Below are 14,349 nucleotides of genomic sequence, written 5' to 3'. Positions count from 1 at the left end.
GAACCAGTGGATGATTCCCATCTGCTTTGTCAGACCCCGGGAGCCATGGTCGGTTCCTCATTAGTCCCTGGTGGGATGGGGCAGAGAAGAACTGGGATGGGTCTGAGCGCCCAGGGGGAGTTTGTGTTGAGTTTTGGGTAAGGTTCAGGATTCAGTTCCCCTCCTCCATCCTTGATGTTACTGTCCTCCCCGCAGACTGACACTCGCCTCCCCACAGCCCCCTGTGCCCAGCTAGCCAGCAGCCTGGAGAGGAGATGGCTCGTTAGTGACCAGATCCCAGAGCAACTGGATCCTGCACACTGGTCTCATTTCCACCCCACCCCGCCATGGGCACACACCCTGATCTCAGATCCACCCCTCCATGAGCACATGCCCTGGTCTCAGATCCACCCCCCACATAGACACACGCCCTGGCTGTCTCCGATACTTACCGAGGAAGAGGACGGTGAGAGCAGACGCCCTTCCAACCCTGATATTCTATGATTCTATCATATACTGGATAGGCTTTCAAAGTGTGTATTAATGTTTCAATTTCAATTCAAATTTCCAACCAGTGATTAAATTGGCAACACTGCACATAACTAGTTCACAACTGGGGAGGTGTTAGGGAAATTCACAGGGGGTGTAGGGAAATCCCTACTGCATGCCTTGCTGAGTCATAAGGTGTATCCCTTGCCTTCTCTCAGTGGGTCAGTTGTATAGCTGATGGCCCTTGATGGGCCGTCAAGCAGGCTAGGCAGTGCTGATGCCAGGCTATCTGGGGGTGTCATCCAGATACACAACACAAGTTTGGAACTACAGACATACTATAATATAGCTTACAATACAAAGGTGATACAAACACAGAAACGAGATTATCATACCTGGCAAATTATAACATTTTTGCAGATAATAACAAGGCATATCATAACTCATTGCAATTTTACAATATTGGTATTCATAATATCCTCACACGTCCCCCAAACTCCATACAGCATCACAGGGAGAGCACCGCCTGTGCCTGTGGGGAGCCCGGGGCACTGTGGGGCCAAGCACTCAATAACTAACCCTTTCCCGGCTGGATTTCCCACTCTGCCCGCTCCCTTTCCTTAGGGCCAGTACCCAGCATTTCACAGCCACGGTCACCCCACCCATCTGCCACCTGCCGCTTCGCAGCCAGCTCCTGCCAGGGGTCTCCATCAACTCTAAACCAGCCACCCCTCGGTTACAGCCTCCCCTCTAGGATCTAGGTCGTTCCCCGCCCATCCAGGGCCGCACTGGGCAGGGTGCGTTTGGCCCTAAATCCCCCCAGTAGTACCTATCAGGGCTCATCGCCCAGCCCTGAGCCAGGCCACCCGGCGTCCTAAGACAGAGCCCCTAGCCCCCTCTGTGTGGGGATGCTGCATCTGGTCCTGGTGATGGAATAACGGCACTTCCTGCCCCCCAGGTCTCTGTCCCCCTCCTCTCTCTGTAGCAAAGCCCCTTTTCTCTCCCTCTTTCTCCCTAGACCTCCCTGGCCCTGTATTTCTATTGTACAAACCCCCAGAGCTTCCCTCTCTCCTGCCCCCCAAATCTCCCCACCTCAGCGGAGGCTGTGATACCAGAGCCTCCCAATGTCCCCTCGTGGTGGGTTCAACCGACGAAGGTGAGTGAGAAGTTCAAGCAGCTTGATGAGAACCTGGATGAATGAACGTTGGGGGGAAAGTTGGCGAGACAGAAAGACGGGATTAGTCCAACCCGAGCGGCCGCCAGACAGAACCCACGGGCTGGGCTGGGGCCCGCCTGGGACACGGGAGAAATGGGGGAGAAGAAATCCGTGACCAAAATTGGGGTGTGTCACGGACTCACAGGATGTGCCCACTCTTGGCCCCATACACTCCCTGGGGGGAACCCCCTTCGGTGCCTTCTCAGGGGTCCACTCTCTCTCGGGGGTTAGGCCCCTCCGCCTCCTGGAACCGCACCTCTCTGAGCCTTAGCACACCTGTCTCCTGCCATGGGACCCCTCAGGGAATCCATTTCCTCTGGACCCCCAGGGCCTCCACTCCCAGAGGGAATAATGCCCCCCTGTTCTCTAGCCCGGAGCGACTCTCAGCCAGCGTAAAACAGGAGGGTTTATTGAGCATCTGAATCCAGCACAGGAAACTCTCCAGGCCTCAGGCCTGGCATCCCTCCGCACAGCACATCTAAGCTAATGCTTTATCATGGGGCGAGGGCCCTGAACTTCCCCAGGTGACTGGCTAAGTGACCCCGCTCAGTTCAGACTTGAAGGGGGAAGAGATCTGACAAAGTGGGGGGTTTTCTTGGTTTTTTCAATGGCTGCATGCAGAGGGGGTGGGACTCAGTTTCCCTGGGTGTTATTGGTTTCACAAGGTGATGGGAGAGGGAGTTGGTTGGTACAGGGGACCCGCGAGGGAACTTGGGACCCCGGCCAATGGCCTGGAGATCGGAGACCCCAGCGACTGGTGACCGGGAGGCCCAGCTCAGGAGTCACAGCCGGTCCGGCCAGTGGGAGGACAATGGGCTGTGAAGAGAGGACCCCGGTGACCGGACCGGCCGGTTCCGGCCAGAGGGGCCAGAGGACAGAAGAGGGGAGAGGGGGGCCTAGGCGACCCTGTTTACCTGGAGAGAAGACAATGGACAGATCGAGGGCTTGGGGCCGGTGATATCAGATGCCCAGCTGGGAAGCAGGGGGGCTCGGGACTGGAGAGAGGACCAGGTGTGACGTCGCCTAGCAGCCTGGACCCCGGACAACGGCCTGGAGATGGGGAACCCCAGTGACTAGTGACCGGGAGTAGCCAGTTCTGGCCACTGGGAGGACAAAGGGCCAAGGAAGGAGGACCCCGGGGGCCTGACCAGCTGATTCCAGCCAGGGAGGAACAAAGGACAGAAGAGAGGAGACCCAGGTGGCCTGTTTAGCTGGGTCAGAAGACAAAGGGCGGAGGAGAGGGGCTGTAGGGGAAGGTGATATGGGGGGGGTCTGCTGGCCCCAGAGCAGGGACTGACTGGCTCAGGGGGGTGGGAATGGGGCACGAACCCTTTCCCCTCTAGGGGGCGCAGGCTCCCATCCAGCCCCAGGGCAGGGCCTGGCTGGCTCAGGGGGGCGGGAAATGGGGCAGGGGGCCTCTCCTCTCTAGGGCTGAGTTTTCTTGGAGTCCAGGGGGCATAACAGGGGGGCTGGGAGTCAAGACTCATGGGGTCTATCCCTGGCTCTGGGAGGGGAGTGGGGTCTACTGGTTAGAGCAGGGAGGGGTGGAAGTCAGGACTCCTGGGTTCTATCCTTGGCCCTGAAAGGAGAATGGGGTCCAGTGGGTGCTGAGCCCCCTGTGTTCCCCATGCCCCCTGGGCGTGGGTAATGGCATCTGACCTGGTGGGCAGGGCTGGAAATCCCCCCAGCCCTGGGCCGAGCGGTTAGACCAGGCCGTACTTGAGCAGGTAGCCTGGGTCTGGAAGCAGCAGCTGCAATGCTTGGGCAAAGCTTCTGCTCCAAAGGGGTCCCCTTCCCCGCAGACAAGGGCTGTGGGGTGAGCAGGGAATGAGGGGTCCAGGGTGTGGGAGGGGGCTCTGGGCCGGAGCAAGGGGTTGGTGTGTGGGAGGGGGTCAGGGCTCTGGGCTGGGAGTGCAGGCTCTGGAGTGGGGCTAGGGATGAGGGGTTTAGGGTGCAGGTCTGGCTTACCTCGTGTGGCTCCCGGTCAGTGGTGCAGCAGGGGCGCTGAGGCAGGCTTCCTACCTCTCCTGGCACCGCAGATCACGCAGCCCCCCCGGAAGCGGCCAGCTGCAGGTCCGGCTCCTATGCGGAGGCAAACAAGCAGCTCCACGCAGCTCTCGCCCGCAGGCACAGCCCCCCCACAAGGGAACAACTTTTCTCAATCTTTTTTATGGCAGCCTTTCAAGTATTTGAAGACCACGATCATAACCCCACTTAATCTCCTCTTTTCCAAACTAAACATGCCCGGTTCCTCCAGCCTTTGCTCACGTGGCTGCATTCCCGCCCTTTGATCATCGTTGTCGCTCATCTCTGGATCCTTTTTCCAGTTTCTCCACAACCTTTCTGCACAGCGGTGACTGGAGCTGGACGCAGCACTCCCGGCCTGCCCAGCGCCGAGCAGAGCGGGACTCGCACCGCCCGGGACTCGCACGCTGCCCCTCTCTTAATGCATCCTAAAGCTGCCTTTGCTTTTGGTTTTGCAACGGCATCGCATGGCTGCCTCATGCTGAGGGCGTGATCCACCCCAACTCCCCGATCCGTCTCCACCGAGCTGCTGCCAGGCCCGTTCGCCCCCACCCTGCCCTGCTGCGCTTGGTTTTTCTTCCCTACGTGCAGCACCTCTGTCGGCTTTGGAACAGTTCAGTGACGGGGTGCTCCACGCGCCACGCGCCACGTGCCTCCTGCTGGTCGTTCTGGGGAACGGCTCAACGCCCCTTCCCGCGGCTGCCTGCCGTCCCTCCGCCTCTCTCGCTCTCTTGCTCCAGCAGCTTCTGCTGCCTCTTCGTGACTCGGCCCTGCGGCCAGGTCACGGCGTGCGTGTTCCCCCGTTCAAAGTCTCCCTCCGCACCAGCGGCCTCAGACAGACTCCCCTTCTCTGCCCAGCGAGAGCCACTCCCCCAGGGGCTGGCAGCGCCCGGCCGCAGCTGGCTGCTCTGGCCCCACAGCAGCCTCTGCGGGGGGCAAAAGGCGGAACTGCAGCACTTCTCAGCCAGAATATATTTTTTGCGGGAAAAATCAAGATTATGCGGGACAGATTAATTCTGCGCATTCGCAGATGCACAGAATTCCCCAAGGAGTAAATAACGGTGAATGGTTCCAACATTGGTGTGACAGGTTGTCCCCCACTCTGGGGATGCCACCTGATGTACTGAGGTACCACAGAGCCCACCCCTTCCACCAGCCTGGGATCCCTCACCCTGTCCTGCAGAGCCAGGCCCTCAAGCCTTCTCCAGCACACACACAGGTAGGGACACACCCAGCTGCAGAAAGACACAGACACTGAAACCAGCCCTGCATAGGAAAGCTTTCAGCTAAGGAATTGACCTGTGCTCAGGTGCACACCCTCTCAGGGTACAAACCCAAAACTGTATTGTCTTGCGCTGCACAGAGAACAGTACTGCATAAGCTAATTGAAATTTGCCTCCTCCCTCAATGTGGAGGCAGATATGCACAGCGTTGTCCCCCCACCCGCCAGTAATGACTTCCACAAACTGGGTTTTGAGACAACAAAACAAGTTTATTAACTACAAAGGATAGATTTTAAGTGATTTTAAGGGATAGCAAACAGATCAAAGGCAGATTACTGAGCAAATAAAACAAACATGCAAACTATAGTTTAATACACAGTAGAAACTGGCTACAAGCAGTAATTTCTCACCCTAAATATTGTTTTCAGCAGGTTGCAGAGTTTCTTGAAGACAAATTCCTCTTGCTTGCAACTTGAAGCTCCAGGTATTTCTTTCACAGGCCAAACACCTTCTAGCCTGGGTTCAGTCCTTTCCTCCCCAGATCAGTTTTAGGTGTTTTCAGCAGTCAGCTTGGGCAGGGATTCAGTGAAGAACCAACCCTGATTATCTCACTCCCCAGCCTTAAATAGGATTTACATAAGGGGGGAATCCTTTGTTTCCCAGTTTGATCCCCACCTCCTACAAGTGGAAAACTACTATCAGTCCAAGATGGAGTCCAGTACCAGGTAATATTATCACATGACCCTGCCGTGTCAAAGCAGCCATAAGTCAAAGGTTGTTTGCAGCATCCCAGGAAACATCTGAGGAAGGTGGGAGATTAGCATCTTCAAAATCCTATTGTTCCCCCTAACGGATCATTGGCCAACCAGCCAGACTCATGGCATTTTGTGTGTGGGCGTTCCTCAGGTGCAAACATTTTTGTAATTGGTACATTACAGTTAGGAATATTGACTGATACAGAAATGAACCATGAATACAAACAGGATAATCATGTTCAGTAAATCATAATCTTTCCAATGATATCTTACATGACCCATCTTGCATAAAATACAACTTAGTAATGCCATATTCATATCAAAAGCATATCTCACTTAAGAATATGAAGTGCCACAACTGGGTCAGTGGGGATCCTACCCAATCACACCAGCCTGTGCTCCGGCGACAAAACCAGGCAAAAGTCTGGTGTCCTTGGGCTACTTCCTACCACAGCTTGGGTGGGTGGGGGGCGGGTTCCGCAGTCCAGGGGTCCTTTGTCTCCGTGGGGTACACTGCAGACGACAATCCTGGCACCACATCTCCAGGGTTCGTTTTCCCCCAGGGGAAGGGCACAGCACAGAGTCAGCTCTGCATTCAGCAGCAGGCTGGAGACATCTGCCTCCTTCCCCTGCAGGGCCCTCCCTTTATACTTCCTGCCCCGCCCCGGTACTTCCGGGAAGGGGGCGGGGCACATTTGGCTCCTCCCACCAGGGGAAATATAGTGGTCCCTTGCTCTCAAGTCCAGAGGGAGGCCGCTCTGCTCACTACACCCCGATTATGTGTGGAGCCTTCATATCCTCCGTTTCTCAGTGTATTATGTGATGGTACGGCCAATGGATTTGTTATTTCCTATACAATCAACGGATGCTCCTTAGACTGGGGTTGCAGGATTAGCGCAGTATAGGATAGATAAGAAGGCGTGAGGAGTGTGTATTAGGTATTAGTAAAGCACGGTTAATAGCAAGGCCTACAGGCTGAGATCTGTACGATTTTAGCTTCGCCAGACTAGGCCAGAGGCTTAAGATGATTGCGTGACCTAGCAATAACCGCTAAGACCAAAGGTTACGGCATAAGCTGTGCCAACAGGTGAGGTTATGGGGAAATGGATTGCAATAGACACACGATATTGTCCAAAACCAACTGCCGCCCGATTGTAACATCTTTAAATGTCTGTCCTGACCGCAGGGTACCTGCCATGCGTAGCTGCACGTGAGACGAAAAGGAACTACAAACAACCTATGAAAAACAGGGCAGACCAATAATCATGGGGTGTGGAAGTGCAGCTAAGGAAAAGCGGGTTGACGCCTTGTGACGAAGCGGGGCATTTTCTTCGTGTTGTGCATGAGTACTGTGCGTGCCTCAGTTTCCCCTGTGCGCTGCCGTGTGTGTCACGAGGTGGTGGGAGTGAGGGTTTGCCGGTACAGAGGGCCAGGTGTGATCTCACCTAGCAGCCTGGACCCCAGACAACGGCCTGGACATGATAGATCTCAGCAACTGGTGACCCAGAGGCCCAGCCTGTGTTGGGAGCCGGGCAGTTCTGGCCAGTGGGAGGACAAAGGACGGAAGAGAGAGGGCCCCGGTGATCTGTTTGTGCGGAAGGAAGACGCAGGGCGGAGGAGGGGCTGTGGGGAAGGTGATATAGGGGGATCAGCTGGAAGGAAGTTGCTTCTGGACTGGGGACAAAGAGGGGTCTGGCTGCACCTGGACTGGGACAGACACACCTGGACTGGGACAGACCAGCTGGAAGGTGCTGAGACTGGCCAGCCCCGAGGCCCCTGAGTACTGCCGAGGCTGGGTTCGGCCATACAATAAACCCTCCTGTTTTACGCTGGCTGAGAGTCCCTGCAGACTGGAGATCGGGGGGCATCGCTCCATCTGGTGGGGGTGGCCCCAGGTAGCCAGAGCAAGGGGACCCCCCAAGGGGGCTCACAAAGGGAGCCAGGCGGGCTGGAGGCTCTGAGAGGTGCAGTTCCAGGAGATGGTGGAACCCAGGGCTTAGCCCCCAACAGAGAGTGAACCCTGAGAAGGGCTGTCAGACGGAGGGGAGTTCATCCCGGGGATCCTACAGAGCCGAGAGAGCTTGCAGGGGCCTGTGAGTCCGTGACACACCTTCATGCATAAACGGTGAGGTGGCAAAATTTGCAGATGATACAAAACTACTCAAGTTAGTTAAGTCGCAGGCAGACTGCCAAGAGCTACAAAGGGATCTCCCGAAAGTGGGTGACTGGGCAACAAACTGGCAGATGAAATTCAATCTTGATCAATGCAAAGTGATGCACGTTGGAAAGCATCATCCCAGCTCTACATATACAATGATGGGGCCTCAATTAGCTGTTACCAGGCAAGAGAGAGATCTGGGAGTCAGTGCGGAGAGTTCTCTGAAAACTTCCACTCAATGTGCAGCGACAGTCAAAAAAGCCAGCAGAAGGATGGGCATCATTAAGAAAGGGAGAGATAATAAGACATAAAATATCATGTTGCCTCTATATAAATCTGTGACGCAGCAGGGAGGGGGAGTGGTGACCTGGGACCCACACTCCGTGACAAAATCCATGGTACGCGCACACCTTGAATACTGCGTGCAGATGTGGTCGCCCCATCTCAAAAAAATTAGACTGGAATTGGAAAAGGTTCAGAAAAGGGAAACAAAAATGATGAGGGGTATGGAACGGCTTCTGTATGAGGAGAGATTACAACTTTTCAGCTTGGAAAAGAGACAGCTCAGGGGGGATATGATGGAGGTCTGTAAAACCATGACTGGTGTGGAGAAAGTAAATCAGGAAGTGTTGGTTACTGCTTTTCATAATGCAAGAGCTTGGGGTCACCCAATGAAATGAATAGTCAGCAGGTTTAAAACAAACAAGAGGAAGTATTTCTTCATGCAACGCACACTCAGCCTGTGGAACTCCTTGCCACAGGATGTTGTGAAAGCCAAGATTATAGCAGGGTTTGAAAAAGAACTAGATAAGTTCATGAGGATAGGTCCATCAATGGCTATTAGCCAGGATGGGCAGGGATGGTGTCCCGAGCCTCTGTTTGCTGGGAGAACTACAGGGGATGGATCACTCTCTGATTCCCTGTTCTGTTCATTCCCAATGGGGCACCTGGCACTGGCCACTGTCGCAGACAGGATACTGGGCTAGATGGCCCTTTGGTCTGACCCAGTGTGGCCGTTCTTATGTGTCAGGTGTAGTCAGGGCTACAATATCAAAGAGGGAAGACCCAAGGGAAACCCCAGGAGGAACCATCCCGCTAGCGACGCTTGTCTACTGAGAGGCCTATCGGAGCCGAGAACACCGGGGAGGATGTGAAGATGGCCACGGCTGTAATTGTTGCACAGGGTTTTGTAGGATTTCTTTCTGCAGGACTTTACTTAGCACTGGGGCCGGCACTGACGGCCAGGGGAGAGCCCCCTAGTGACCTCTGCCCCCACTCCCTGCAGCACAGCGCCCCCAAGCAGTGCACTGGGGTATCAGGGCCAGCAGTGACGGCCAGGGGAGACTGCCCCTCTACTGAGCCCCTTCCCCTGCAGCATAGCACCCCCTAGTGCAGCAGTGGAGTATTGGGGCCTAATGGGTTAGAACAGGTGGGCTGGGATCCAGGTCTCCTGGGTTCTATCCCTGGCTCAGGGAGCGGAGTGGAGTTTAGTGGTTAGAGTAGGGGGGCTGGGAGCCAGGACTCCTGGGTTCTATCCCTGGCTCTGGGAGGGGAGCGAGGGCCAGTGGTTAGAGTGGGGGGAGGGGGCTGGGGGCTAGGACTCCTGGGTTCTCTCCCTGGCTCTGGGAGGGGAGTTAGGGCTAGTGGTTAGAGCAGGGGGCCTGGGAGCCAGTATGCCTGGGTCCCGTTCCCCTGCTCTGGGAGGGGAGTGGGGCCTAGTGTCTCTGGGGAAGGGGGCTGCCCCTGCCCCGAGTTGCCCACTGCTGACGAGAGCCTTAGTCCTGACCCGTGTCAGAGTAGCAGCCGTGTTAGTCTGTATTTGCAAAAAGAAAAGGAGGACTTGTGGCACCTTAGAGACTAAATTGGTTAGTCTCTAAGGTGGCACAAGTCCTCCTTTTCTTTTAGTCCCGACCTGCAGTCCCACCGTGGGCAGGGAATTTCTCTCCCACTCGGAGCAGGGGCCCATCTCCCCTGGTATCCCGGCTGTGCCCCGGCCCAACCCTCTGCTATGAGAGAGTCCCCCGGGTGGCCAGTGAAGGGTAAAGTCCTCCCATCTGGTGCCCTTTGAGCCCCCCAACAGCTGTTTCTCCTTCCAGCTGTTGCCGGGGGGCGGCTGGATCCCGGCTCCAGCTGACCCTCAATGGGGCTGTGCTGGAGCTGCTGTTGAGCCACCCGGGGGGCATCCCCCTGCGGGATTTGGGGAGGCTCTTCCACCAGCACCATGGCCGGCGCCTGGATCTGCCCCGGCACGGCTACCGCTCGCTGCCCCAGCTGCTGGGTGACCGGAAGGAGCTGGTGGTCCTGGACGAGGAGGGCAAGGAACCGTGGGTCAGGTACCGGCACGCAGCCTGCGACCTGCTGCCGGAGACCAAGCCCCCCAAGAGACGCCGCCATCACCCCCGGATCCACAAGGAGGCGCCACCCGAACGGCAGCACCCAGGGGCTCCTAAAGCAGGTGTGGTCATGGGTTGTGGGCGGGCTGCCCCCTACTGGGGGGAGTGGGAACTGCATGTGGTGGCTGTGTCACCTTGCCCTTCCCTTTGTTGGGGTAGCATTACAGGTGCTGTCTACACTACTAGGTGCATCAGTGATTTTCAGGGTAGATCTGTGTCAGGACTCCTGGGACCTCTCCCTGGCTCAGGGAGGGGAGTGGGGGTCTAGTGATCAGAACAAGGCTCTGGTCCCAGTTCTGCCATCTACCTTGGGCAAATTCTCTCCCTCTCCCTCTCAAAAATGGCAGAATAACTTTTGCCTGCAGATTGCAAAGCTTAACTGCAGCTCTGGCTTTGATGCCCTCTGGCTGGAGGGCACAGTCCAGCCCTGAGAATGCCGCTGTCTCTGGGGTGGAGCGTGTCAACTTGCTGTAATAAGGCAAACCGTCTGGTCCTGCCTCTGCTTTGGGGCAGGTGAAATCAATGATGGGGCGCCTGGGGGTACCCTGAATCACCGACGGGCATCATTTAAACAGGCCTGGTACAGAGCTGGCTGCAAAGGGGACGCACGAAACCCCCCTCACTGAGAATCTCTGCCTTGAATGCGGGCGCCAGGTCCCAGGGAGCGACACTGTGCCTGGGGAATCGAGGCTGGTGGGAAATTGAACGCTGCCCCCACCAAAGTTGGGAGTGAACTTGGATCCCTCTCCCACCCCCGCCCCCCGATTCTTTGCACAAGTCTCGAGTGATGAAGCTGAAAGACCCAGGCCTGTGCTATGGGGCCCAAGCGCCCCTAGAGGGAGCCTCGGCTCCGTGCAAAATCTGCCCTGGCTTACAACAGCTCCATTGCAAAGGGGTCCGGCTCAGTGCGACTGGCGCCCCCTAGAGGGGCTCGTGCATCCTAACGGGGATGGCAGCATGTCACCGAGCATCTCTTCTCTCCTCTCCCTCCAGCTTCCAGGCCTTGGATTCCCTCTGGCTGGAGGGCACAGTCCACCACCTGGCTGCACCTCCCAACCATCCGCCGGCCGGATCTGCCCCCGGCCACCAAGCCAGCACCTGGCTGCCCCGAGGTGTCTCGCTGAGCCGCTTCCCCAGCTCCCGCCTTACTGTGGCCGCCCCCCGGCAGCCGCCCCTGCTAATCTTCACCAACCAGTCACTGGGTCTGGCAGCGTACCAGGGGGCAGCCCTGAATAGCCCCGCGCAGGCCCCCAGCCGGCTGCCCCGCTCCACCCACCCGCCCAGCCAGCCCCCAGCTGGAACCTCTCATGGCCGAGCGGGCTGAGCTGGAGCAGAATGTGGCGTGGGTCCTGCGGGGCCACCCCGGGGGCATCTCCCTCTTCCGCTTCCGCCAGGCCTACGGTGCCGCCTACAGCCACCCCTTCCCCCTGGACAGCACGGCCTCGGTGAAGGAGCAGCTGGCGGCCACGCTGGGAGTTGTCAGGGTGGAGGGCTGGGGGGTGCAGATGATGCTCTTCCTGATCTGCCCCCAGGAGCTCCCCAGTGAGAAGAATGGTACGTGCTGGGAGTCGGGCGGGGTGGGGGGAGAAGGACCATCCCAGGGATCGAACCTGGGGAGCGAGGGCCTCTGCAGCTTGAGCTATGAGTCCGGGCAGGAGTCCTCACCTGTGGGTCAGGCTGGGCTTGAGCGGGATTGAGCTAAGCAGGGCCAGAGGGCCTGGGCTGCGGGGAGCAGGGGGCTCAGCAGGGGGCGCTAGGCTGAAAGGAGTGGGGCGGGGGGCTTGGCAGGGAGTAGGGCAGGGGTTCAGCAGGGAGCGCTGTGTGGCAGGGAGGAGGGCAGGGGGCGCTGTGTGGCAGGGAGTTGGGTGGGAGGGTCAGCAGAGGGTGCAGGGTTGGAAGGGACCTCAGGAAGTCATCTAGTCCAACCCCCTGCTCAAAGCACGACCAATCCCCAACTAAATCATCCCAGCCAGGGCTTTGTCAAGCCTGACCTTAAAAACTTCTAAGGAAGGAGATTTTTGTCAATCAATATTCATGGTGGAATAGGTTTCAGAGTAACAGCCGTGTTAGTCTGTATTCGCAAAAAGAAAAGGAGGACTTGTGGCACCTTAGAGACTAACCAATTTATTAGAGCATAAGCTTTCGTGAGCTACAGCTCACTTCTTCAGATGCATATCGTGGAAACTGCAGCAGGCTTTATATATACACAGAGAATATGAAACAATACCTATTCCCACCCCACTGTCCTGCTGGTAATAGTTTATCTAGAATAGGAGTTTCTATTTTCCTTATTCTGCATCTATCTATCTGTGGGCTTGGGCTTCTCATTTCCCCAAGATAATAAAAAGAGTGCCCACCTGAGTGCTAAGATACGGGTTGATGAATCCAGACCTTGTAGTACACACCTAGAGTGCAACATTGCACATGGCTGTGTCACACGTCCATTCAAAGTTACCTTATTTGCAGCCTAAGTAATTTGAGACCGTATATTTGTATAATTTGAAAATATAGTTTTCCTTCTTTTATTCTAAAATTTTATTTTAAAATTTGTCTTAAGTCAGCTTAAAATATCTAAAATAACTGGTTGACTATGCCTTTTTTATTGCTTAGCAAATTCTGGAGTTCTGTACAGCATCACAGACCCTTCTGCAGCTTCGCCCCGAGTCAGGGTGTGAACACTGGCATCCTGCCCAACGGACGACCTTCCCCAGAGGAGCTGCAACCCAGTGCCAGGCGAGGGGTCCCTGTATAACCAGCACCCCACCCCACATGGAGCTGCGTCCCTGTGTTGGACGAGAGGTCCCTGTATAACCAGCCCACGCACGCCACCCCATCTCGCCCAGGTGTTACACACATTCACAGCAGGGGCGCAGGGGGGCTGGTTTGTGGTTCTGTGTTTATTACAAAGCTGGAGATTAACAGGATGCAAAATAACATAGACAGCCTCGGCACATCCTCTCCCACTCCCGGTGCTAAGCCCCCCACACTGGCCCTACATGTGGGTCTGGACGGGGCAGGGGGCCAGCAGCTCGATGGGACGGGGCAGCAGCGGGAAGAGGGCAGCGTCTCCCCTAAAGCTTCTTAGAAGCAGAGTTCTCTGGGACTGGCGCTGCGGGAGGGGGGGGGTGAGTCTGTCACCCCCTGGGGCCAGGTGCCCCATGGCTGCAGGGGGCTCTCACTGTGGGGCCCCCTGGGGCATGTTGATCGCGGTGTACATGCTGGGCTGGGCAGACTCAGGGGCAGCTTTCCCCCTGTGAAAATAGAATGAGCAGGGGGCTGGGAGCCAGGAGTGGACGGGGAACTAGAGCGGGAAGGGAGGGTGGCCCCAGGGAGCTCCTGGGAGTCCAACACTCTCAGCTGACACCAGCTACCTCTGGGACCCCCTCCTTAGTCCCGCCCAGCAGCAGCTGTAAATGAGACTCTGCCCCATGTGGGTGGAGCCCCCACAAGCCCCGTCCCTCCCTGGGGTCCTGCCCCACCCTGGTACCCCCTTGGGTGTGTTACTCACAGACGGGGTCTTTCTGAGCTGATGCCTTTAATGCCCCCATAGGGCTGGTGCTAAAAGAGAAAATCCCCTTGTAAATGTCATATCCCCCCACCCGTGAAGAGATTCCCCAACACACCCAGAAAGCCCCCTATCCTGCTTCACACTGAACCCAGTTCCCTAGAACCCAGGACTCCTGGTCACCCCGCAACACACACACCCACACCTCCCTGCTGTAACCACTAGACCCCCACTCCTCTCCCAGACAAAGGAGAGAACCCAGTAGCCCTGTGACCCCGGCAGGTTGATTGGGAGAGGGAGGAGCTGGGTTCCTACCTGCTGGGTCTCAGTGCAGCTCCTTTTCCTGCAGAGGGACACAAACCAGAATCCCCCATGAGCAGATCGGGATCCCCCGGTCCCAGCACAGGGCAGCAGGGGTGGGGGGCAGCACAACACTGTAGCATGGGCCGGGGCGGGGCAGATTAACTTTGGGGGGCTTTTCCTGTCCCTATTCCTCCCTCCTTAGTGACTCGCTATAACAAACCTGATCCATAGGTCAGCTCCCCTGGCACCCCATGTACCAGAGAGGCACAGTGTCGGTGGCTCCTTATAAATGAAGATGCGGCC

At 56.7% G+C, this 14,349-nt stretch overlaps 1 protein-coding gene across 1 annotated transcript in view; it reads right to left on the bottom strand.

Annotated features, from left to right (window-relative positions):
- Window positions 1-14,349, bottom strand: part of LOC140901866 (immunoglobulin superfamily member 1) — a 263,932-nt gene that overhangs the window by 32,731 nt on the left and 216,852 nt on the right. The window contains 1 exon segment of the mRNA XM_078850366.1: window positions 13,603-13,609. Within this exon segment, the coding sequence (XP_078706492.1) occupies window positions 13,603-13,609 (7 nt within the window).

The sequence above is a fragment of the Lepidochelys kempii genome, chromosome 23 (genome assembly GCF_965140285.1).
Source record: "Lepidochelys kempii isolate rLepKem1 chromosome 23, rLepKem1.hap1, whole genome shotgun sequence".
Taxonomy (NCBI): domain Eukaryota; kingdom Metazoa; phylum Chordata; order Testudines; family Cheloniidae; genus Lepidochelys; species Lepidochelys kempii.
Note: the sequence above shows the minus strand (reverse complement) of the source record. Positions and strands in the feature narration are given on the sequence as shown.